The 26987-nt window shown below is 46.0% G+C and overlaps 2 protein-coding genes and 1 non-coding gene across 7 annotated transcripts in view; 1 reads left to right on the top strand and 2 right to left on the bottom strand.

The window, feature by feature from the left end:
• Nucleotides 1-8729, bottom strand: part of LOC108625898 (uncharacterized) — a 12837-nt gene extending 4108 nt beyond the window's left edge. Inside the window, exons 1-2 of one of the 3 annotated variants that reach the window (XR_003389318.1) lie at nucleotides 5014-5028; nucleotides 4061-4607 (exon numbers count right to left, since the gene is read on the bottom strand). The gene's annotated coding sequence lies outside the window, so the exon portion shown is untranslated. Of the gene's footprint in view, nucleotides 1-4060; nucleotides 4608-5013; nucleotides 5029-8415 lie in introns of those variants that run through there. The other 2 variants (XM_026814343.1, XM_018026229.2) reach the window with 2 other exon arrangements.
• Sesn (Sestrin) overlaps nucleotides 1-26987 on the bottom strand; it is a 127183-nt gene that overhangs the window by 96313 nt on the left and 3883 nt on the right. For all 3 annotated transcript variants that reach the window (XM_018026227.2, XM_026814342.1, XM_026814341.1), the window contains exons 2-5: nucleotides 13641-13900; nucleotides 12723-13265; nucleotides 10858-12022; nucleotides 9663-9728 (exon numbers count right to left, since the gene is read on the bottom strand). In XM_018026227.2, coding sequence (XP_017881716.1) covers nucleotides 9663-9728; nucleotides 10858-12022; nucleotides 12723-12973 — 1482 coding nt within the window. In that variant the 5' untranslated portion in view covers nucleotides 12974-13265; nucleotides 13641-13900. The remainder of the gene's footprint in view (nucleotides 1-9662; nucleotides 9729-10857; nucleotides 12023-12722; nucleotides 13266-13640; nucleotides 13901-26987) is intronic.
• Nucleotides 9824-9896, top strand: TRNAK-CUU (transfer RNA lysine (anticodon CUU)). Its single transcript has one exon. It is a non-coding gene; the product is annotated as a tRNA-Lys (tRNA).

The following is a 26987-nucleotide window of genomic DNA, read 5'->3' as shown; positions in this document are numbered from 1 at the left end:
TAGTGTTAAACCGTGCGATTCTAGACAGATAATTTCTGAAGGAACTTTTGTTATTTTTGCCAACGCGAAACGTCGTAATGGTCGATTTAACAAAAAATTAATGGGTGATTTTTCTCTTCGATATTCCTATTACAATTTCTCTTATTTCTCCGATGCTACGCTCCGCCTGCTACAATTTCGGAGAGTTTCCTTAGTTTTTTGTTGAAAAAGTAATTCGTCCGAGAAATGTGCTGTTCCATTAATTGTAGCAATCGCGGAGTAAACAGTAAAAACGCTCCTTCTGTTCCCTTGTTAGAGTACCGCGGTAAAAATGTGTTGCAAAAGAGGACGTTTTAGAAAGTGCGCCGCGAACGATGTGTTACTCGCCTTTTCTAGGTCAGCTTTTTTCATCGTACACGACGTACGTATTACAATTTTGGATAATCAAAAGTACCTCAAAGACTGGATGTACTCTGTACAGATGTTTCTGAAAAGATTCCATTATCAAGGAGTAACGACCAGCAATTTTCCTGTTTTAATTACGTGAAAAAGACCTTTTCATTATTCATGTAAAACATATTAAATATACAAAAGGTATCTTCTAGGCTAGATCTACAATTCTGAGAGTATTATTCTGAAAATGGTAAAGCCCAGCGATGTTTGTTGTCATAAGAAGAAACCAAAATGACGTGAAATCAAGCAAGACGAAAGATTTCGAGCAGCCCCAAGAAAACCGTGCAATTATATTCGATACATCTTAACTCCAGGGACCCTTTAATGGCAATTCCCTGTCGACTTAACCCAAATTGGTGGCAACGGTCTCGCAGACTTTCATCGAGCCGACTAATGGCCTCCGGTTAGAAATAAAGTTGGCAAAACGTCTGTGGTATCAACGTCCGAGGCAGAAACGAATTGGACGGGACCGCGATTGAGAAGAAATACATTTCCATTAATCGATGATCTATAATTGCATCGGGCGGGCTGACAAGCAAGAAAATTGCTTTCCGTGTCTGAATGTACAATCAGCGCGTTTATTAGATCGGAGAAGCGGAACGAAGGCGCATCGAGTTAATTTCATTGGAGATAGGACGACAGGGCAAGGCTGACTCGGCTTTAAACGCGTTCTAATAAGGAGGGGCGATATTCGGGTATGTCTGATAAACCAACTCGCGCGAGGAGAGAAGTGGAATGTTCCAATTTACTAAATTGCGGAAGAAGGACCACCTCTTTTTGCTCGGTTCTCCTGTCTTTCTTGACTCGCCGGCTTCCACCCCGCTCGACTTCCTTGGCACGGTCCGCGGGGGAGGCGTCGAATCGGGAAACGCGAGGACAACAAGGTGAATGTTAATTAATTGGATCGTGACCACCGGAGATTTAAAAAAGCTCTCGCGAAAGCGCGTTACCTCCGCGGCGAACTGCGACGGGACTTTTCAGCGTCCTTTAGAAAATTTGCACGCCATTTGCATATCACTGAGATCGCGAAAGAGTATTCAAGGTCCGTTGGTTTCTTTTTTTACAAACTCTTCGAGAGGGTTTTAAGCGCGACATTATTTTAAAACGTCGTTTACATGTAATATTGCCATTTACATCTACAAAACGGAAAGGAGCTTGCGTCACGGCATTACGCGGGCGCTTTCCAACAGCGGATAACAATTTCACGGCACGGAACGTCTTTCACATTACGCTTTAAAGTGCCTACTTTCTTTTGGGATAAGTCCGCGTTCGCGAGAACAAATTCGTTTTTAGCGAGTCGCCGGGGACACGCACGGTCGTATGCATCGCTTTGCACTTTGCGCGCGCTCCAAAACCAGCGAGTGTCTTTTGTCCGTTCGGCAGACGTCTACGTTTCAGCCGGTGACACAATTTCCCTGGTAAACGAGTGCATAAAACGTATTCGTGCGGACGTAAATGCAACCAGGCTAACAAAACCGGGCACGGAACTCCGCGTTCGCGCAAATTTTATTAAATACTTTAGACTAATTTTGGAGAGGAAATTACATGCCTGCACTGTAAAGAATTCTGTTCTTTGCGTAATCGGTTCGAATTCCAAAGTTAAATTGCAACGATAACGACTTCGACGATAGAGTTGTAAAAACAAATTAAACGACGCGGCAATTGAACCTTTTATCTCTTACGTTGTTACTTGTAAAAGAAACTCTTCAATATGCATATTACGAGTTTTAACCCGCGGTATTGATTAGAACCAAACAGAGCCGGGGTAACCTTGGGTGAACGTGATGAATAATCTCGTTACAGGTATCGTCGGATGATAGCGTCAGCGATTCGGCACGAGTCACCTCGCCTAACTCGCCGTGAATTCGTCATGCGTTATCAAATCCTTTAGCATCGCGCACGCCGCTGTTTTCATCGACAATTACCCCACGAGCCGGCACAGAACCCTCCACGGTTTATGCATAATTCATGGCCGTGCGAGACGCGTGTAAAATTTGACAACTATCAACAGCCACGGTATCATCAAAATAAATTACGACCCCGGAAAGTGCAGACACTTCCGCGTAGAAACAAGCCTACTGTGGCCTTTCAGTGAGTTTTACTGCAAGCGATAAAAAAAGTTTGTGCCTATAGGTAAAATATTAGGTTGGGGAATAAGTTCATAGCGTTTTTATAATTTCTTTTATTTTACAACGATTTGTTTGCTGTTTGGCAACGGGTAAGTATTCATTCGATAGAACTCTTTCTGCTCTACAAAACTATGTTAATTGTATTTTTGAGTTATTTAATTTTTTATTAGTTTTGAGGCTTAGAAATGGAATACCCAGGAGGCAAAAATCAACATTTTCGACACCTGCTCTTCTTTGCTTTTCATCGAGGTCAAAAAGCTGCCGAAGCAGCCCGGGACATTTGCGACGTGTATGGAGAAGGTGTCACAGGCGAGTCTACAGCACGGAAATGGTTTGCAAAGTTAAAAAATGGCGACTTTAACGTCGAGGACTCGTCCCGCAGCGGAAGGCCTTCTGAATTCGATGAAGAACGTCTCAAATCACTTTTGAAGGAGAACGGTCGCCAAACCAGTCGTGAATTGGCGGAAAAAATGAACTGCGATCATAAAACGATTCTATAATTGATTAACTTATTGATATAATTATTGTTTTTTGTTTAAATAAAAGTCTTCGGTAAAAACGCTACGAACTTATTCCCCAACCCAATAGAAATACAGCCACGTCTGTTATTTTCAAGAAAACGATTCTAATTTCTTTAAATATAAAATTCAACTCATTAAATCTCGCATGAAGCTGTGTTAATGAAAACAAAAGATCCAATTCAATTTCGAGGACGCCGTCTTCATTTGACCGTGCCTTTTGTTAACTAAAAGAATTTCGATTCATACTACTCGAAAAACGCAACTCATATCGCTCTTGCCATTGAATTTACGGGTAGGAAAAGGAATGAATACGGCCGAGCGGATTCGTAACGAGTTCCTACGTCTTGAATGGCTGGCAGTCAAACACGCTGCCGCTTCGTAACAAAACGGGGCTGACGTTTTTTCGAACCGCGCTTGTTATCGGGGAAATTCGCAGCCCGGGATCCCGTGGGACTCGTGCGATCCGAACAAATTCGCGGTTCCGTTTTAAATCCCGGAATTCCATCACGGGCAATCACGCTCTAAAATATCGGCAGCAACAAGATTCGCCGGCTGCGCATTGTTAATCCACGAATAAATTCTGTAGCGGGAGTAATCGCGAGACGAGCAAATAAGCTCGAGCTGCTCGACCTTGAAGACAAATAAGCTTGGATAATCCAGAAGAGGAAGCAGACAACGTTTCGTTATTTCGATTCTTCCATTGCCACGACTCGCTATTTTCAGCGCATCGCGGAAGTACGAAATTGCAAGGACGCGAACGAGAAAGGCGCTGCGCCATCGTATGCAAATAAGCACGCACCGTGTCACGCTGTATAGGCCACATAGTTTTAAACCTAACGTCGCAGTACGAGAGAACAATCGCTAACAAACGGGATACGAGCTTTCCACCTCGCCAGCTACCACCGAAGTCGCAAACGTAAAGAGTGATCGATTCCTACTGTACAAAAGCCGATGGACATGTAGAGCGTGTTTTCGTACCTGATGCGGGAGGCAGCGAGCGCAGAGCACGAGCGTGGCCGGACACGTGAGTCCTCTCCCGATGTGAAAACCGGCGGAAGTGTACCGCGCGCACGTGGAACCACAGGCTGGCCTCGTCGACGGTTGACAGATTCGCGGGGGCGAGGAAGAGAGACGGAAGGAAGCGTGTGAACGCGATGGTACGTACACGGGAGTCGCGCAGTCCTACTTCAAGCACGTCTGACACGCGAATGAACACCCGCGAAGAGCGATGCGATGTCGCGGACGGGAGCGACGGCGAGGGGGAGGAAGCTGGTGAACGCGCAACAGACGCGAGACCGACGGACTCTACCTACCGGTTGCTATCCCCGCCGTTAAACGACCCTCGTGATTCGCCGTTCCTCTTGGAACCGAGGACCGATTGGTTGGCGAACGACCGACGTGTCCTCAACGCTGTTTTCGTCTATTCTTCGATCGACAATTTTTAGCAGAGGAAACTGATAACGGTACCAGGAAACTAGTTTCGAAAACTGGTCAACATCGATGTTTGCGGCGGTTTAATTACGAACTGAAATTAGAATGAAATACATGACATCCTACAGAATCCACGTGCTTGAACAAAACATTTCATACCCATCGACCCAAATGGAAAATACTTGTACTTCGAGCAATTACAAGATTAAATGGAAATATTAAAACATGCAAGACGTCGCTGTGTAAAATTCTATCTTGCTGGATTGGACACATCGATCGAGAAAGTGAAGAAATAAGCTTATCGGTTCAAGGAACGTCACGACTATCTTTGCGCAGACGCTTCCCCGCGTCCCGTGCGATAACCCGTCAGCGGACAACAAACGCATTCGGATTTTTAACAGCGGCCCCGTGTAACGCAGTCGTAAATTCCTTCGTAAGGTAAGGCGAGTTGCGAATCCGTGGAACCTCGGCAATCGTGTCAAGCAGTGGTTGCCACTAACCTGGATTCCCGCGTTTTCATAACGACTCGGGAGACGATAACACGCTGCCATCCCGATTTTCTATCGATCGCTTAGATAAAAGAAATCAAGTCGGCGAGTTATTTTTTATTTAAGTTAACCATGAAATGCGATTGAGAAACGGTCAGAGTTGAAGCGATATCGTGACGACGACGAGCAAATATCAAACGTAATTGAAGCTGCGGTGAAAATAAACCTGCCGTGACCGCGGATCGCAATTAACTCCGAGTATGTCAAGCTGATAGCCAGTGAAACCATTACCGGCTATCTTGTTATAGATTAGGAGGAACTAATGTGCGCGGAGAGGAAGACACGTCAGGCCATAATGACCAATGACTTGGAAGTGCAGGCGACGAGAAGCGATGAGACGATACCGTCAAAGAAGATCCATGCGAAATGAACTCGTTCAGCGAGGGGATTAAAAAATATTCTCGACTGAGGGACGATGATATAAGAGCAGAGAAGAGGGATCGATAATAGGTTGAATAAATAATTGGCATAAATCAGCTTCTAGAGATGGTAAATGGCCCCGAGAAAATGATTGACCTTGTTTACTGATAGATGCCTCGTGAAAGTAGGCACATACATAAGACGTCGTATAGTACTTGTACTGATTACCATTCCCCCTGAATCCGTCCCGAGGGACAGAGATCTTCCCAATTTCTCTTTGACCTCCACGTCCCATTTTCTTCTCGTCTATCCCTCTACCCCTTATTACGCGCCATCCGTCCCCTTTAATTTAATCCCCTTTCCTTCTAAACTTACAGCCACACGTGTATGGATACAGCTTCCTGTTACGGTAGCCTCCTTTTTTTTCCCGACGCAACGCGATATTATATAACAAGCCACCAAAGATAACCTTGCCCGAGATTAGATCGAAACGTCGAGAGAAAGGGAGGGAGCCTGGTAAATGAAAAATTCCTTACACGTTGCCATCGAGGCTGTTTATCGACGTACTGAATTGTTGGTCCGGCAATTAAAATCCTCGGGGAAATCGTTGCTTTTTTTAACGGCGCGCGGGAAATGTAACGGACGGGTTTCCTCTCGAAAAATACGTTCGACGAGCCGCGCGCAAACAATTGACGGGGTCAAATAAAACAGAACAATGTAGAATAAGGCCGGCGTGGAAACGGTTGAAAAATTTATACGCTTGTTTGACACGTGTCCGACAACAGCGCACAATAAACATTTTGTGAGCGACCAGGAAATTGAACAAAATATGAAAACGTACCGTCGAAAAGACAGATTGGACCGAACGCCCCCCCACTCACGTGCCATTCTTTCGTTTCTCTGGAAATATTCCTGGGATAATATTCCCATAGGTATTCCGGAGGTAGCAGCTGGTTATTTACGCGAAGGCTTACAAACCGAGCGCGGACCGCGTGGGTGGTAGAGAGGATTTACATGAGGGATTTCGCTATTTCTACTTCGTCCCTACACACGTCGAACGTCATAATCGTGATACGTACATTAGAGCGTTCTGTTTTTTAAATTCGCACCGCGTAAACGTAGACTGCCGCCGGGCCTTGGACGTGTTAGCATTTCACGGTTAAGAAAGAAGGCAAAGATTCTAAGTCCATCTGGACACGTATTGACAATCCTGTCTGTCGTAGCAATGAGAATTTCATGTTCACGTGCGATGAACTATTCTCATTAAGATCTACGCGAGATAAAATACGATAATAGGAAACAGAAATTGATAGCAGATTATAAATAATCTACGGAGGGACAATGAACGCGTTGAAATCATTCGAAACGCATCGTCTACCATCAGAAACGACTACACGGCGCTCGGACTGACGCGAGTAATTTACAATGCGTGCGGATTCAACGCGACGTGATTCAAACGGCGAATAGCTGACAGGCAGTTGAAAGACGTATAGGAAGAAGTCAGCGACCCCGATTATTTATACGCGACCCGAGATCCCGCGGGACGTACTAATGTAATTACGCGAATTCGAAGGAGAATTTTTTCACGTGATCGTAACGCGATTAACCGAACGACACTAGCGTCGGGGATGCCGTTTGCCGACGCGAATCCGAGCGTAACAGAGGCGATCGAGGAGAGAAAACGGCAAGAAAGGGATTCAATTAGATCCTTAATGGAGCTTGTATACGAGACACTTGCAGCCACTTGCGGTCGGTGGACCGGGCTACGACTCCCAATGACCCGGCTACGTGTGCCACCGTCCACCCTTTCCGTCCCAACGCCCCTGCCTGGCCCGACATCGGCTCTTTCTCCCGTGCAAACTTTGGGCAGCCCTCCAAGATACCGCAGAAATCGCATACCGTGTTCGAAATTCAGGCCAGTTTGAACTTGGCTCGATCACAGCACGGGCTACGAATTCCGCTGCACAAGCACGTGGACGAGAGAGATTGGCCGCTGCCACGAATTTTCGCACGTTTATCCATCGAATTTTTCGGGTCCTCAATTCCGGAATGAAACGAACCCCGAGCACACTCTATCGATCGCGAAGAAACGTGACCGAAGGCCGCGTGTCAGCTGGGAACAATTACAAGAATGATTTATTCTTTTGTTAAATTCATACGAAACGTTTTGTTGCTCATATTTGAGTTTCGAAAATTCATTATTCCGTCCACGATTATAAATCAAATTGAAAATAGAATAATTTGATGTACGTATAGTAACAAGATTGATGGCAAAGTCGTTGCGCTATAATTAATCAGTATAATAAGACAAACGAAGAATTGACGAAGCTATCGAGTTTCACCGTATTCTTCCTTTTCATTCTTCTCACACTGTAGGGCTATAATTACCGCGGGAGTACCTGAGCGTGTTCGCAAAACAAACAGCCAGAACCGCGATGCACGCGAGTCTCACGCGGAGTATTGATCAAGCAATCCGATCCAACGAAAAGGGAAAAAAAAAGAGTCCTTACAGGCAGTAATCATTTGAGGTTTTATATAATCGCTTGAGGTGATACTTTGATACGCGACCGCAAAAAAAAGGCACACGTGAAACGCCTGATGCATTTCGATCAAATACTGAAAAAAGGCATTAAGAATATGTATTAACCCGGCCGATGCATGCTTATTCAATGTTAATGAACTACGATGAAATTGTCAAGTCGCTCGGTCGAACTCGGAAGCACGCGAGCCCGCGGCTCCTTTTTCTAGAACTCGACGTTACGCAAAACCTATTTGCTTCCGCGGTAGTGACGGAGTCGCTTAAAGGTCAGGAGTCGAGATCAAGGTCGTTAAAAAGATAAAAAGAATGTGTGCGACATTTATAGAACGAAATGAAAGGGAAAACGGTGGAAACGTGGAGAATTAAGTGGTATAGGTCAATAATATCCGCGAGCGAGGCTATCGTGCGTGCATACTTAAATTATACGATGACAAAGAACTTTATTCTGTACTTACCTTCGACTTATTTTTTGCTCTTCTTCGGTGATTTAAGAGTGAGAACACTGATAAAAAATTCAACCAACACGAAAATGCGAATTGCGAGAACAGATTGCAACGCGGCACGACATCGAAGGACGTGTATGTTCGATGTTGCAAATGAAACAGATTTAACATCAGCAGAAGCTGACAAAATTATTCGAAGAATGAACGTATGCTTTGGCAGATGTACGAAATGTTTTACGGTATCAGTGTTAATCCGGTGGAAAAACAAGATACCGAACAGTGATTTTTATTCAAGTGTTCAATATCAATGTAACACGTTTCCTACTTAATGTATGACTCGCGCGATGTCTTATCTGGTTGTATTGTGACACGACTGATCGATCTACTGAACATTTAGCTGTTTACGTGACACTCCTCCGATTTTATCGGAATTCATTAGACATCAAAGGGGAATAAAAATATTTTGAAGAACAGCTGATTTGATTGAACGATTCAAGCCTTTGAATTTAATTGCCGCGGCAATTGCCTCGTTAACGATCGCTAGCCTTTACCGACATCTGTCGATCACCGTAGCAGATATTTCAAACACCTTTTCTCAAAATATTTAACAAATTCTTAATACTGTACGATGCATTTTGCTAATATCGTCATACCGTCATATTAATCTTGTTAAATAAACTCTATCTATCATTTACTCGGTCGGTAATGAAGGTATATCACTTTCTAAACAGCCGCGGTTTAAGCGCAGGAGTGCCTAATTGTTCTTAATTAGGCTAAATTGGCGGCTACCAGGGGACAAGCAAATGTGAACCAATCCATGGCATCGTCCTCCTCTCAACCAATCGTCAGACACGATTTTACACGGCAGCTACCAATCGTAATGCAAAACTTATAGGTCAAGCGCTAGTTTGATGTCCTACATCACGCACTTTAATCATTTTGTTTTTCTTATTCCAACAATTTATATGCAAATTTCATTAAAACCGAAAATCGACTACCTCTCCCAGATTCAGAGTTTGCAACGTTTCGTACATCTGTCACTGTCTTGTCTCATTAATATTAATCATGATCAATAATGATTGGGTAATTCGTAACGCAAACAACTCTTGCCTAAAGCAAATCATGAAATTGATCGATATTGTCGTATTGTGTCTTTTAAAAGAGACAAGCCATGATAGTTCCCAAGACAACATTATAAAAATAATGATTATTAAAATACCGAGGAAATGGTACGATCAGAGTTTGGAGTATGTACTCACCTCGGATGTAGGGACGAAGGCACTGGGTCCATCGAAGGCTGGCATTGGCACTGGAAGTCCCCTGTCCTGTAACAAATATTACACATTTTAAAGACTTTATTTCTGGCAAAAAGCTCTCGAGATACGCTACAAGTAGACGGTAGTGGCCCGGGTACCTAAGTGCCCGATTAGCTCAGTCGGTAGAGCATGAGACTCTTAATCTCAGGGTCGTGGGTTCGAGCCCCACATTGGGCGAATATTTTTTTTTTCGTTTAAAAAAAATATTTCATGAATACAACCTACAGCCACTTAATTGAATCACATATTAAAAAAAGATTGAGATGAAAATAATACAATCTAAGTGGTATTGTATTACGCGCAAGTGCAGTTCGTTTAAATCGCCGTGAGTCACACGGAAACATCGATCAGACTTTACGTAACGATCTTGTAAAAATAACGTCCAAAAAGACGCGGATGAAAATAGCGAAATAGACTTTGTTATTTTTAAAGAGACGTATCATCGTCTAAATCGGTTTAAAAAGATCACCAGCTGATAAACCGATCGCTAAACGCGGTTTTAGCCGTGTCTAGAGCCGCGCAAGACGAAATGGCCGGCATATTTTTAGGTCCGCTCCATAAATAGACTGTTAAAACAACTCCATTAACGCAACCGCATCGGTTTCATCCCGATCCACGAGACGCGAACAGACACGCATGCTATCGATGAAGTTTGCGCGCGGATACTATTTCTCGATGCCGGAGGAAATAAAAATAGCCCCTACTCAAAACGGCACGACCATTCCGACGGTCGTTTATTTACGAACGACTTCTACAAGAGAACATAAAATTGCTTCGCGTTTATCGTTTCTAAATGGTTACACCGAGACGAGTCCGAGCGAGGCGCTCGTAAAACGAATGTGACTCAGAAGATGTAAAAGCATATTCCGGGGACCCAATTTATCCAGAATAAATTTCGGCTGTTGAACCCCGACGCGACCTCCACCTAATTTTATTTTCACAAAACTTCGCGCGCCGTTCAAATTTACGCGTGTGAGTAAATTCAATTTTAAAGGATAAAATGACTCGATCTCGGAGGGTCTGATCCTCCAATCTCCGTGGCAAGGGGTTCATATCAAACTACTAATCCCTCGGACTATGTGAATATAGATTACGTCCCGGTTATCGCACCATGATTAAAGATTTAATATACGCTCACCTTAACCATCTCGAGGATCTCGGCGCACTTGATCCTGACATTCTGGAAGGGGCAATTCACGCTGAGCCTCAATATCACCGGCAGATGCAACGTGACCAGGCTCAAGTACTTGTTCGCCTGCGCTTGTCTCGGTCCGTCCAGAGCGTTGCCCAGATTAAGCAGCCTCCCGACGTCCCCAGGAGTCACGTCAGGACTCTCCAACACTCTGCCGCTCTTCGAGGAGACGTCTTCGTCCTGCGAGAGCGGTCTCTTGATTTGGCCGGCGCTGAATTTCCGCTCCTCGTTCTTGCGCAAGTAATCCTGCTGCTCGGCGCGGTTGCAACGCTGCCGACCGTCGTCCAACGAATCGTCGGTGTATATCTCGAAGTTCTTCAGCTTCAGATCCTCCTGTATACGTATGTCGTCCGGCCGATGGAAAATTTCGTTGGCGTTCTCGTTCTCGAAACCGTCGAGGGTATTGAACACCACTCCGTCGCGGTTCCTGATCGTCATCTCCGTTTCGTCGAAGGAGACGTCGTCGACGCTGTCGTAGCATAGGCGATCGCGTTGCATCGGGTCATCCTTCGGGCGGTAGTTCAGGTTCCTGCGATCGAAATTCGCGCCGAGATTCTCGTCGAACTTGGGGCTCTTACCATAGATCCTGGTGTCAGAGTCCAGCTCGTCATCCTCCAGCTGCTTCTGCTTGGCGCCTTTCACCTTCACGTAGTTCTTCGTCCTGGGCCTGTCCTCGAGGCTCGCCTCGTTCAATCTCTCGTTCGACGAAGAGCCGAGGTATTTTCTCTCGCTCTCGCTGCTCGAGCCGAACCGGGCCTCGGAGTTGTCCTTCAGCCTGAGACACCTGTCCTGGTCGATCTTGAACCCTTTGCCTTCGTCGGACGACGTCGAGTGGCCAGACCTGTAGCTATCCACGTCGCCGACGTATCTTCGCCTCTCGTTCGGCGTCCCGTACTCGTTCCCGAGGCGGCCGTCGACGCAATCGAACGAACCCGATGGATATCTCTCGGAACACTCGAGGCTGTTGTCCTCCAGGAAGGCAGGATTCTCCGTGACGCTTTGCGGGAAGAAACCCTCGGTCCTGAACGTGTCCTGGATCAACGGCGGCTGCAGCGGCTGCACGTTCTTCGGCGCCGACTTGCTCGACGAACGCTCGATGCTCATGTCGTATCTTCGCGAAAGATAACGAAGGAGTTTCGATCAACGGCGAGATTCCGGCGGGGAAAAAATTCGGACTAAAGGGAATGGGGAGTTATTCGAGAGCCGAGTTTTCTCTGACCGGCTAATGACTCCCGACCGATCATTACGTCGACGGGTAAATATTTTTCTCCCGTAGCGAATGCGTGATAAATCTCCGCGAGTTTCTATTTACCTCCAGGGAATTTCAGAAGTGAGTGATAACACAACGTAATCGAATAACTTCAATTTGTCTTGATAGATGTATGTATATTATAGGAACGTTCTAAAATTAAGAGAAGTCGTCGAACCCAAAAAAAATGAATGATCAGTGGCACGACTAAGGCCTTGTTTAAGGATTACACACGATGGAAAAGTTTTCCTTATTGGGAATCGAATGTACACGGTGCATTCGACGTTTCTGTCCGGAGAGTCAAGTGTATAGTTGCGAGAGATAGAAACTTTCTCAATATTGACGCGTACGGTTTTATCGATATTGATGCAAGACGCGTACACAGGCATACAAAGACCGAGTCAATACGAAGTAAATACAATACTTCGTTTAATGATTTTATCAAAACATGTTGTCTATGAATCCGTTGTACGAAGGAAAACATTAAATGAATTTATTCTTGTCAGGTTTGAAAACGAAATCTATGACTAGAGAATAATTTTATAGATAGTATCGCATTTACCTTCCGTCCTGGCTCTTGAACTTTCCCTCCAGGCTCTCCGGTTCTTCCATTTCACCGGCGTCGTCCCAGTGATTCGGACTGCCGACCCCTCCGAGCCAGCCTTCGACTGTGTTCCTGGCGGCCGCCAGGGCGATGTTCCTGGCAGCCTCATCCCTCGCGCACAGAGGCGCTAAAAATCTGCTAACGATCTCGACCTCGTCGCCCTTCGTGTTGATACTGGTTCCCGGGGAACTGTTCGGATCTCTGTACATCTCGCCGCTGTTCCCCGCTCCGTTCGCCACGATTTTACACCCGTACCGCGCGGATACGTACGACTCGAACTCCTCTGCCGGCCTGGATCCTCTCTTCTCGCACGATGCACGAGCTCTAGCGTCGCGATTCCGACGACCGCGAGTGCTAAGTATTTAATTCGATCTAATCTAAAATATACTTATGATACAAGGGTGACCGGTGTCGCGTCCCACGAATCCGGTTGCCGCCTCGTCCTTGTTTACCGCCTTCGCGACACTGTCCTCCGGTTACGATAACCACCGTCCGATAAAGCTGCAAAGTAAAAAAACCGTTTGCGGTGCGCTTTGGAACCATTCGCCAGACGATCGTCCAGACGCGGACTCTGCTGATTCGAGTTTTCTTTGGGCAGACGGCAAGCGGGAGAAGAAGGAAAACGAAATAAAACGGGGAAAAATAAAGAAACAAAATCCTCGATCCTATTCTCCGTAATTACGGTTGGTCGTTTCGTTGCGTTTCGCAGCTTGAGAATCGTAAAACTCGTTTGCTCGTGGATTTTACTGGTGCACCTCGGGAGTCGTTCCAGGGCGATAGAAAGTAGGCGGCGTCGAGCGATCGTGTGGCGATCTAGCGGTTCGTTCCATAGAGAAATAGACAAAAAGAAAGCAGCCAGGTGATCCTGGCGCGTACCTTCGAACGGAAACGATCGATCGGGCAACTTCTTTCAACGGAACCAATCGATCGGGCCGCCTTTTCTTCGACGATTATTATCCTTTCCCTTCTAGCGTTTGCCTTTGCGTTGCAGTTATCTGAACGGTGTTACATTGTCCTTTACATCGTTACTCGGGCTTTCTACCGTTGCAAACGTCGTCTTCGCGATTCCCTTTCGGCTGGGTCCTCGGTACCTCTCCTGCTGCTCACCGGCGCGTTCCGCTTAATCCATCGAACGTCTGGAACCCATGAAAATTGCGAGGAGACGTTAGCGAGGGAAACGAATCGGAGAGTACGGGCAAACCGCGCTATTGATTTCGCCGTGCGGCCGCTTATTGAATTTCAATTTGCCTCACAGCTTAACCGTCATCGATCGACTTAATATTCTATCCGAGAGGCAAAGGTAACGCGTACCCGAACGTAACCGAAAGCTAATAGGGAAGCACTTCTCATCGCTGCGAGCAGATTATCGTCGATCGAACGAACCATTACGCAACGAACAATTGAAAGCTCGGTAACCCTAGCGAAGCTCGTGTAATCACCGTTGCATTGTACCGGTTAAAAGGTTCATTTATACTATCGACGAGCCGTGAACGAGCCGACGAAAACGAAGTCGAATCACGGTTTCATTATGTATTATCATTATTTCTGATTTTCTCCCAGTGTGTATTGATTTACCCGGACGAGGACCGAGCTGTTTGAAAATTCGCATTTATTCCCCTTTGTAAGAATGTGTTGACTGAACGCTTTGGATGTAACGATAAAATTTTTATCGATTTACCCTGAATGCATGATCGACCATGTCGATGCCGTCGTTAAACGATCGATCCCGCGACTCGTCGTGTCATCGAAAAGTTTCATACGAGCCAGCAACGATGCACTGGAAATACCTCGAACGAACCATCGGTTATCGGACCGTTTACGTAATTAGTCGACGTCGAGCTGCGGTAGTCTTTCCATTGATTGATCGACCCCCACGGGAGAAGGCCTAGGTCAAGGCTGTCGGGTCAGGCAATAAGAGAAGCCTGGCGAACGATGCGACTTATCGTGAAGGGGAGAGGAGACCGAGCCAGCGACCTGGGTCGAACGGAAAGGGGGTAGGCGGGCTCTGCGCGGAGAAAAGTTGATTTCACCGCGGGAGGTGTTCGTTTGATATCGAATAACGTCTGTGTCGAGCCCGTAGTTACCCGGTAAGTAATTTCTTTAATAACCAATAAAGATAATAGTACGAGCGCACACCTCCGGTGAGCAGGTTTAGATTGAAACCCCGGGGTAACCGCGGGCGTCCGTTACAGCGAGTTAAATAAAATACATTGTGGCGAGGTAAGATAAGAAAATAATTATAGTGTAAAGTCGAGTGAGCGATTGCACGCTACCGTGTATAAATCAATGGGTCGATCAAGGAGCCAGCAAACAGGTGAACAAAAAAAGGATACGTCGAGCACGGAAAACGGGATTAACGACGGAGATAGCGAGGCTAAGCAACAGGATACAAGGTTTGAACAATGTGGCAGCGACTGTTTCTAAGCGGATAAGATGCGGCGTTTCACTTTGCACCGGCCGGAATTGCGTAAAACATCGCGCTCAGCCGTGGCATTAAGCGGGTAATAAAAAGCGCCAAGCTACACAGAATTCGATCCCACGCACCGAAACCGTGCCCGTAAACCGTGTTTTCCTATTGCGTAAAACGCCGCCTGATCTTAGTATCAACTCTGTAAACCCCGTCCTCATTCGAATTTCCGTCCACGCACAATGCCCGTCGTTCTTCACCGCCGCCGTCGCGCCGTTTCGAGATCCACTCGAAAGCTTTTCTCACGGGTCATCGATTCTGGCACTCGAAACACCGGCGGCCGTTCATCATCGGCCCGTCTCTGATTTTTAATATCACTGCGCCCGTTTATCGATGACCCATGGAGAACGCCGAGCGCTGTTCGCCGGATGAAATTCATGAGTGAAATATGGGAACGTAAAAAGGAAAAATATGGCAAAAAAGCGGTAGGGAAAGAAATAAGACGTTTATGGCTAAAAAGTGGAGTCACGCACGCAGAATGTAACGGGCGAGGTTTATCGGTCGAGGAAGACCGCGGAGAAGAAACGGCGGCAAAAAGGAAACCACGGAAGAAAGGGCACAAAACGGCGTTTCAGCGTTTCTTCGCGGCGATCTCCGGAACGATCTAAATATTTATAATTCCCCAAAGCCTAGCCCTTCCCGCTCCACCGTTTCGCGCCGCTATGAATTATTAATGCCGCGCCGCCGCGCTACCGTATGCCGGTGCACGTCGCCGTGCATTCCTGATACGTGTACTTTGTCTTCGTGCATAAGGATGGTCAGGGCCCCGCGGATATACGAGGCGATAAAACGGTCGTCTCACGTGCCAGCGGCCATTAGAATTTAATCAAATCGGGATAAATCAAAGCGATCGAGTACCACGGATTGAAATCCACGATCTAAGTCGTTTAGATTAATTGACAATTAATCCAATTAACAAAATTCATCCGTTTCGTCGGATGATAATTAAACACGGGATACGAGAACCGACATGATTTGTCGATCGTTTAATACAACTAATTATATCCGCGTGGAATATTTCTTTGAAACTCGGCGAGCTCAAATAAGTAATAGCGTAATAGGTTTCTCGTACTAACGGCAGCCGGAACCAACAGACTGGCCAACGAGAAGCACACTGCGCCCAGGGTGTATCGATGCGCTATCTGATTTCCCTGTTACATAATTTAATGCGTTCTGGATAGGATCGTGGAAGCCGAGCACGGTCAGCGTTCTTTCCCGCGGCGTAACAACCGATGCATCGCTAAATTTACGAGACCGGTTTACGACCGCGTTAGAATTGAGGCTAGAGGAAATCGTTAGCGTTTCTAAAATCAACCCTTCCCCCTGAGGATAGTCACCTGTGGATACAGTGTGGATCGATGCGATAACGAAAAGCTCGCTAAACACGAGACGTCGTTACACGCCCGCCTCGCCACTGTCCTTAACGCAAATTACAAAAGCGTACGACCTCTGGACACGCGAGAGCCTCACGACGACGCCCGAGCTATCAACGAACCCCTGACCGAATCAATCTTTGATTCATAAATCGATCAGAAGTAGCAATTATCTCGATAGGGATAACCCTTCCTTCCCATCAGATAATAGCTAATAAAAGTAATCCACACTAACTTTTTCTAAAGCCACATAATCTAAGATTTCTACTTTTTTCTATGTCATCGTTCTCACAATCTATTACCATACTATCAGAATTTAGTTTCACATATAAAAACATGTATGAAAATCTCATTGCCAGATCAACATACGGTGAACACTCTGAAATAACATACCAATAGCTGATATCAGTGTATGTCTATTTGTAATTGCAATACCTTAACGACGTAATGAAGAGTAGATAAGAACACGCGCGGCGGGGCTCCTAATAATTTCCCTAACGATTTCACCTAACGTAACGTTTCCTTTTGCCCACGCTCCATATCGACGATCAGAGAAACCTCGGACAGCTGCTCGATAATTCGCTGTTACCTTCGATTACCCCAGGTCGCCTTCCTGGGGCTCGTACGATTCAAGCTCGGGAACCGTATTCAAGCGTATCGCGAGTGAAAACGATGGTCCCGATCCCCGAGAGCACGCTAGACGAACGGGATAATGCCCTCGATATTAGATTCACAGACGATATTACCGAATCCTCAGTTTTCAAATCGAAATACTCCACGTTGAATATTATGCGTACGAAATAAAATTACAAATTCTACAATTTAATGATACTAATCATTTTGGAATCCAGAGAATCTCAAGGCTCTTCTATAAAATAATGAAATGACTTAATCATTTAGCAATACGTAAATTCTTCGAATCGTAATCGAAATATTAGGTGAAGTAAAAAGTTCTGAGCCTTTTTCGTTACATGGCTTTGGTGAGCCATATCTTACGATGTATACGTTGTATCTTCTCATTCTATACGGCAAATTAAAGGCGACATAACGCCTTAAAAAAAGTCTTGTGACAATTTTTTGATGAGTGAATCCAGTTGTGTGTTAGTGCGTTCCAAAGTGGAGGAAAAAACGAGAAAATTCGATACATTATTCAGTACCACTACGACCAAGGGGAAAAAGCGATGCAGGCGGCCAAAAAAATTTGTGCTGTTTATGAATCCAATACAGTATCGAATGCAATAGCAAAGCGGTGGTTCCAACGTTTCCGTTCTGGTAATATGGACGTCGAAGATGAGACACGCTCTGGTAGGCCAATCGTCGAAAACGTTGATAAAATCATGGAAATCGTCGAGTCAGACCGGCATGCGAGCACTTATTTTATTGCCCAGGAACTGAAGATTAGCCAGAAAACCGTTTGGAACCATTTGCATAAGGCTGGTCTCAAGAAGTAAATTTCATCGAAATAAAGACAAAAAAGGCTCAGAACTTTTTACTTCACCTAATATAACGTTCGTAACGTTGATGATACTGGGTCAAGTCCAGTTAGATCGAAACTAAGTTCACATGGAGTAACTGCTAATTAATATTATTTTTAGCAATTGCTATACGACTGAAAAGCCTATTAACCTACATCGCGTTAAACGATATATTCTCGATACGGTACTTGTTGAGCGCGTGGTATAGTACTTGTTGAACGTTATACCTGAAACGAGGGGAATTTCACGGATTTAGCGTAGCTGACCACCGCGCGCCGCACCGATGCGGCGCGGCGCGGTGTGTGCTCTAAATGCGACGCCGGTGCCGGGCGTCGGTCGCACGGTGCCGGCATAACAAGTAAGAGGAACGGTACTTGAAATAATGTACTTAATATCGCCGGCCTCCCATTTCCCTGTACTCCCGTCCCGTTCGAGCTCGGAATGGAAACGGAGCGCCACGCACCATTGTGTAACCTATGGTTTTCCGGGCTGTGCGCTTGCTAAGCATCGGTCTTTTCCTAGTTGGGAGATAGTGCATGCGTGCACACCTACTCGATCCGTTTAACCGAGCGACGTGCGTGAATGGCACTCGCGTCAGGAAGTACGGTAAGAACATCTTCGAGCTCGTTACAAAGGGTGTCAGTATTGTTTGTTACGTCTGAGAATACGGAATGAAAAATATCGTCCGCCTCGTTACGACGCGCCTATATATGCACGAGAATATCCTGTGGCCTGAGTTTGCACTGCTAGATAAAGCGGTTTGACTAAAGTTTCCGCTGTTTACCGGAGCGCAAGGCCAGTCTGAGGTACTCGAGCGATCTCCGACATCAGCCTGTAACAATGCGGTATGCCGTGTACAATTCCTCGCGTGCGACACTTGTTGAACGCCTTGGGCCTGGACGAAATTTCGCGTCGCTGACCGGTCACGTCAGTCCTGTTGGAACGGGCACGGAGGCATAACGCGGAGGATAGATAATGGTGTAACGCGCGCTGCGAGAGGAGGAGGAGGAGGAGGGAACGAGGCTAGCTGGAGAGATAGCCACGTAGAGGGAGGCGGAATACGACTCTGATTGCCAAGGAGAAATCTGCACCGTGATCTCGCGGGGCTACAACCGTGTCTTCGTTTCATGCACTCCGCGATAGAAGGGAACGGGTTTCCAGAGATCAATGCTAGAATTCGTCGTTAGCAACCTAATCTTGATGCACTGCCAAAGGAAACGAACAATTTATGAACCGATTTGCATCATTAGCGTATACAGAACGAATCAGTATGAAGACCCGTTTGACGTTATCCTTCGTTTATTGATTCCATTATAGACTCTTGGAAAATGAATTTTGATTCGAAAGGAAAACGAGAATATCTATATGAATTGTTGTATTAATTTCGATTATGATATTCATGGCCTGTAGTAAATTATGGGAACGGATGCAATAAAGAGACCAGGTAGTGAAATAGGATGTTCAGCCTAATAATCGTCGTTCGAGCGTTATCAGCTCGAAGTTAACATAGTCGGTGATAAGCCTGGGGAAACATTTGCCGACGAAACTGATGGGACCATTGTCGAAGCGGGCGTAGCTGACGCCATTGTTGACCAAGGGAAAGATTAACGCGGTTCTTTGTCCGTGCTCACAGGCGAGCGACCGCAGATTAACGATTTAAACAAAAACTAGGCTACTGTTCTCGCGAGAGAAAGACGCTCGCTCGGGCGATGATTTTTGCGCGCGGGAATCAAGTTGCGCGCGGGGGAATAAAACGAGGCGTTAAGTGGAACGCGCGATCAGCAAGAATACGTCGCGGGGCTTAGTAAACACGCTGTGTGCGTCCGAGTAAAAACGAAACCATTTGAAACGAGGTTACGGGCTGGTAAGCGCATCTGGCTCCGTATCGACACGACGACGACGACGACGATGGCGACGAAGCGACGAGATACGTCGGATTCAAAATACGTATTAGGTTGCTTCATGCGAAACGTTGTTCAATTTTCTGCGCGGAAATCCTGCCTCGTATTTTGCTTCATCAGGAAACTGCGGACTTTTGTGCAAAATGAGACGTTTATGGTACCAATTGAAGAAATACTTCTTTTTTTGCGGAATATCGACAATTTTTAATTAAAAATAGTGCACTTTTCTTCAAATTTCGATATTTAATGAGTTACATATAATNAATCCGTTCAACTAATAGCGTTTCCATTATGCTAATAAATTCCCGTGGATTGGCGACTACGTCATTTAATTATATATAGATAAATATCCGTGACAGCGGATAGCTATCGCGTCTCTCTAAGATTACATAATATCCGTGAATCGTGCCAGAACAGAACCGGCGAACTTACGAGCGTCACTGACCAATAAGTGGGCGAACAGAGTCATAATTTAATCATTTAAGAATGTAGGAAGGATAAATCATTTAAAACGAAAACATGATATAAGAACTATACTTGCTGCCATAATGTAACCATAATTGTGTGAAGGTACTTCAGTTATTTAAAATAAATTAATAACATTATACAAAAAAAAATCATCTGTTGCTAATTGAATCATCTAAAATTATATGAAGTGAATACGTGATATTGGAAATCTGCTTCGCTTTCATATGCATTAAGCTAATAGGTACAGGTCGGGGTTCGAGCGTGCACTCGGGACGCAGCTTTTAGTCACGCGTTCGACAAGGGTACGGAATCCTCGCGCGGGAACACCTGGCCGTAAGCGTCACGGTTAATTTACACTTTCCATGAATTTTAATCAGCCTGCGAGCTGAGGAAGATCCCGGAGACAATGCCGCGCACTCGGCCGCGATTATCGACCGCATCCCGCGCAATATTCAACCGTGTATCCCCGAGAGGATCGCCAAGACGATGGTTAGCCTGTATCCAAGATCACAATTATTAACCAGAGACCTTCGGTATTTCAATCATTTTCTATTCGCTAATAATTCCACCGTAGATTTTACGAAGAAATTTAACGAGCTTCTAAAAAATTGCAATTTTTTTTGTACACCACGTAGTGAACTGATTTTCTTAAAAATATTCAAATCGCACGGACCAGTGTCGAAGTTAATACTCCTTCAAAGAATATACGAATACTATCGTCTACAATTGTACAAAAGATTTTCTAAACTGACATCATAAATTTTTTTATTTAACATAAAACTTTACTTGTAATAAATTTTCAAATCACGACCTCTTTATCGTTACGAGGCTTTCGTTTTCTCCGCCGGTGGGGTCGTATAATGAAAAGCGTATAAAAAGAGAGAAGCATCGCAGGAGAGAGCGAAAGGAACGCGTTTAATGATCGCGTGTTCCGCACAGGTGATCGCGAGGTCAAACGTTTCTTCACCGAAGCCCGATAACCGCCGAGATGATAAACGGTAGCTTGACGTAAGAGCACGTGAAAACGAGAATCGAGGGAGGAGGAGGGACGACGACAGAGAGCAGCGGCGTACAGGATTTAATAGAAATCGTGTGTAAGACCAATCTGCGTTTGAAATCTAGACGATGAACACTGGAAGCGCGTTTTGCCAGCAGCAAACCGTGTAAACAGCGATACCTTACCGAGCCGGTGTAGCAACGTTGGCTAAGAAAGAAAACGGCACACCTGGGACACGCGGATCGGATCGTCTACGCTGGCTGCCGATGGTGCAACCAGGGTTTGGCCGGTGCATATCAATTCAGCGCGCGCGGAGGAGTCGCCAAGATCTCATGTAAATCATCGGGACAAGATGGCTCCTCCCTATTTGCCTGCCGCAACGTGCAACACGCAACGCGGTAATGCTCGAAGCGTGTTTGAAAAGCGAAAACGCGGTCCGGGGAGATCGACCACGGTGCATGTGTGAGAATAAGAGAGAGAGAGAGAGAGAGAGGGGAGGTGTGGCGAGCGTTAACACGCGTGAATAGTGCGTTTCGTTGTATAAACGCTGCTGGGATGCACTCGCGCGAACGGACGAGCGTATATACCTCTCGTCGTGAGTCATGACGAACAACTACTTATCATGGAATCGTAAATAACGAGAGAGAAAGAGACCGGTTACGTTCAGCGAAAATTCATTTTTCTCTGCGAGAGACAGGCACGTCCTCTTTCTCGACATTATTCGTCTCGTGAAACAACGTGACCGGTTAACGCACCTACAAAATCGAATTGTATGGATTCCTTGTTTCAATAATTGACCGTGTACGCTCGTTTCAAAATACACGATGTACCATGTTAGACCGCATTAAAAGAAGTTTTCGAGTACTTTGTACTTAGTTGTCTAGTTAACCATTACTTGCATCGCACGGCCATCTGCGGAATTACGCTAATCTGTTTGTCCTTGTTCGCGACAAAACGGTCCGGTAGTTTTCCGAAACGACGAGATTCCCTTCTCCTCCGTGGAACCCGGAAAGTATCTCGCCGAGGTCGAAAGAAACTCGCCCGTTTGCGAACAATCGCGGATCTAGAAGTCGATCGACGTCGATGCCGTGCCTAATGAACGGCCGGCGGACGATCAAGATCTTAAATTACCGTGACATCCATCCGAGGAGCCACGGTACAAACGAGCCGCCCGTCGACGTCTAATTACGCACTGATTTTCTCCCTTAAAGTAACTAACGACCCGACGCGAGAGAGACGGGTCCGACTTTGGACAGAGGGCGGATCAGGCCACACCGAATCCCCTAAACTTTGCCCAGACTCCTCGAGACACCCCTTTTTCGCCTAGCTAAGTCAAATCGACCGAACGTGCTCATCGGCCCCTGTAATCGAGACGCGAATCTCCCCGACCCCGCGTGTCCGTGTGTGCGCGCTCTGAAACGCACATGACGGGGCTACCGGAGTTTAAAATATCAATCTGTCCACGTTTCGAGTTACCCATCTAAGACCGAGATCTCTCGCGAGTTTATTCGTCGACCACGGGAATCGAGGACAAAGAGGCAGATAAAGGAGGGAAAAAAAAAAAGTAAAACGGAAGAGGCGGGCTAAAAGTGCAAATAAGTAAAACCGCTAACGACCGCGGCTCTGCAGATCTGCAAGACGTATTTGCAGACTCCACCTTAAACCGAGCCACATGGCTACGCGTATACTTTCTAATTATATAGTATCTTCCCGCCATCAGCTGTGTGCTCGTTGGCTGACCGAGAAACTCGGCAGGATAAAAAAGAAGGCGGAGGCGAACTCGAAGAAAACGCTGAAGAGTGGGAGAGGCCGCCGCACCATTATGTACGAACTACGAGCCCGATCGAAGCTATTGAAAAACGAGCAGATCGATGGGACTTCGGCACGAATCGCGGATTGAAGAAAGTTTCAGTTACGGTGTCCGAATGAAGAAATAGAAGTAGAAAAAAAAAAAAGACGAAATTCGATCCTGCGCAGGCGAACATTTTCTCAGGCCGTGCATTAAAACCAGGCCGAGCCCGACTCTTTTTTTCTTAACGACCTCATCTGATCGCCTGTCAAGTAATAAAACTTCGTTTCGCGAAACTCGGAGAGCGACGCTGCGCTCGTTCAAAGGCTGGGATTCATCGCGGGGGATTAAAAAGAAGAGAGTGCACCGCGAGTAGAGGATATAACAAACGGGAAAGTTAGTACCGCGAGGGACTGTATGCTCGTGGAAAGGATAGTAGCCGCGTGTGGTATCGTTGCACCGAGTGCAATGCAGCGGTGCTGTGGCCTATGCAACAGCCTCGCAGTTCACCGGCTACGCCTGCAGCTTCTGTGCACCACGCGAACCCATCCGCCGTCCTCGTGCACTTTCCTATTTTACGTCCAGCAGCCGAACGGTTGATTTCGATAACGGTAACGCAGGAGCGATCGCTGCCACGGCTTCGTTGCCCGGATCACGGCGCAATAAAAACGATCGAGTAGGCGCGGTGGATTGCAATTGTATCTCCAATGATCAGACCGTCTTTTTCCACGCTCACTCCTTATCATATGCAATCGAACTTATCTAATATAGATAAATGTCAATATAAAAAAATGAAATCTACATAGAGTTTCCTCACGTCCCTAAAAAAATGAATAAACATTATAAAACATGTTAACTAATTAAAATAAGAAATAAATAAAAGAAATTCGAAATAATCTTTTATTAAAACGGCTCTGAAGGACCATTTGAAGTGAGGAAGAGTTTACTGTTCTTCAGAAAATTTTCGAGCTAATCAGGGGGACACCTAATCACCAAGGACAGTGTTTATGATCCAGGCCTCCAGTAATAAGCATTCATATGTATACAACTGACTGGCATAATAGCCTCGTGTGACAAATACGTGGTACCAAAGGTACTTATCCTTATAAACGTAAGATACGTTTTCGTTATCTGGATTTATAAGTAATCCCACAAAATAGTACCATATATGTAGTCGCTCGTTTATCGCTTAAAATCAATTTTATTCTGCATCTTCTCTGCATTTAAGATCCCAAATATATTTAATCGTACGTCTAGCTATGTCCCAAACAAGTACGTTAGATTGTTTAAAAAAAAATAGGACGCTAATAGAGAAGCTGTTTCCACGATAAAGGTGTCTAAGCCGCGTACTCTGTATTTTAATAGCTCCAAGTGCACATTCGAGTACTGGCTCGTGTTCCGCATCGAAACGAAGTGGAAAACTGTGTTAAAAACCTCTCGGAGAACAAACTACGACTTTCAATGTAGCCGAGTACACGGGATAATTGTTCGCAAACTGTGCGTCGGGTGTACTGACAGTAAGCCGGTAACGAGAGGTCAACAGACGTGAAGAAACGGTGATCGATTCGCGGTTTCAGGTTTTTCGTTCGTGTAACCGTTCCCGATCGGCGCATAATGTGTAGTCTAACTGGCGTAGTTGCGCCTATGCGCGCCGGAGCCGTGAGAAAGGACACGGAAGATCGGCGATCGGCCGTAAACGTCGGGACGAGCCGCGGAAATTTTCGCACGACCCTGATATTTTACGAGCCGCCTATGCACGCCCTGCGACCCGTTGCACCGCGCCCATCCTTTCAAATCTCTCTCTCTCTGTCTCTCTCGTACACGCGCGCGCGCCTTTTTCCTTCTTTTTATCCTAATCGGTGCTTCGAGCTCGCGAGCTGTCCCCCATTATCGAAAAAGAAACCCGCGCGGTAATAGGCGAGAGACCCGGCGCGAAGAAAAGAGAGCAGAACGGCGGAAGAAGAGCGGCGAAGTTGTACGAAGTTTAATTTCGTTAAGGGCTTAGAGGGAAAGTTCGTGCGACGGTATTTTCAGGCTGTCGCGAACACGAATGGGGTAACAAGCCCTGTTCCAAGTTTCTGCATACGGGTGAACGTGTAACTACAAGGAGAGTACGGGGGAGGAGGGGGGAGGGGGTGAAATTGCGTAGAGTCTAGGATCACGGGAAAACTCTTGATACACGTCTACGAGGGTCGCGTGCACAGTTTTGCATACGGTCAACGTCTCATAAATTACCGTCGCATCTGTGGATCAGAAAACTTTACGATACTGCAGAAGAATGGCAGATCATTAGCCGAGGGGACTAAAATCTTGTTCAGAAATTATAAAGATGACGGAGATCGCGAGATACTGGATAGATTCAATTTAACTGAATCCTGAGATTCGAGGCAGGCATTGCGAGAGAAAGAGGGCATTTTACGCGCAATCTCTTCATCTAAATGAACCCGTGGCACGAAAATTACCCATTGTAACGAAGGCTATTTTTCTTGCACTTCAAAAGCCCGCTTATAATGGAAAGAAATTCGCACGAGTGAAGGCTCTTGTGCGACCGCGTACACACCTACGCGGCCGTGCACGACCGTGCACCTGTGTATCCTGAATATACATACATATGTGTCTATATATATGTGTATACGTATATATATAAAAAGAAAAAATCGTGCATTCGCGCGAACAATCGTATACAGACGCGGCGCGAAGAGAAGCCTGGCATCGCGTACGAGGAATTAAACAATCGACCGATTGTTATCGGGCGTGACGTCTAATAAATATGCAACGGGAATGTAGCGCGGTGGCCTGCGGAACAAAAACGTCGGAGGCTACCCCGGAAATTGTTTAATCGTAGCTCCGACGGGCAGCCAAAAACTTCCACCAAGCAAAGGCGAGTCCCAGTTGCAGCAAACAGCGAATCAACGTTTATTACGGTCCGCCAATTTCGACGACGCAAATTCGTTGAAAAACGAATTTAAAACTGCAGAGTGGAACTTCAATGTCAAGGCCTGCGACCTTCCCTCTCTGTCGTTCTTGCTCGTTAAAAAAGGAACGAGGCACAATTAAGAAGACACGACGTTTACTTTAATTGCCTTTCCACAATGCTCGTAAAACACTCGATGAAAAAAGAAGCATACCTGTTTCATGGAACTGTGGATTTTCCCATCGAAGGATATCATTGCTCACTCCCGCAAGATAAATAGACTCTCATTTTTTCGGATGAAGTCATCCGGCTCGTATCCGAAGGTCAAGTTTTTTCCTGCTTCGATCGAAATCTCCTTGTGACTCAGACAATTGCTAGCACACAACAGAGGAGAGAAACGAGCCTGACAGAATTGCAACGCGTTCAAAGGCGCGAGACCGATCGCCGTTGGAACGGAACGAAATTTCCAAGGGTCAAGCCAAAGGGCTAGCGAAAAATAGTCTTGGCCGGCGAAACCGATTTGCCCGGGGAGGCAGGCTTTAATCGCGTTTCAAGCGAGAATAAACCCTGATATCCCCTCGCGTGTACCGTCGAGTTCAACGACCATGAATTTTGTTTACCGAAAATCCGAAGCCTAAACCGGGTCCGGCTCGATACGACCTGAATGCGTGTATCGGGTCGTGAGTATTAAAGGGAACAGCGATTTACTTAAGCAAACCTAACGGATTCGACTCGGGACACGATCCGACGAAAAGAAACATTACACGGCGCCGATCGTGAGCCGGAGTCTATAATTCATGCGCAAGGTCTCCTACTCCTCGTTACGTTATTGCATATCG

The sequence above is a fragment of the Ceratina calcarata genome, unplaced genomic scaffold (genome assembly GCF_001652005.2).
Source record: "Ceratina calcarata isolate Rehan_Ccalc_2016 unplaced genomic scaffold, ASM165200v1 scaffold379.2, whole genome shotgun sequence".
NCBI classification, from domain to species: Eukaryota; Metazoa; Arthropoda; class Insecta; order Hymenoptera; family Apidae; genus Ceratina; species Ceratina calcarata.
Note: the sequence above shows the minus strand (reverse complement) of the source record. Positions and strands in the feature narration are given on the sequence as shown.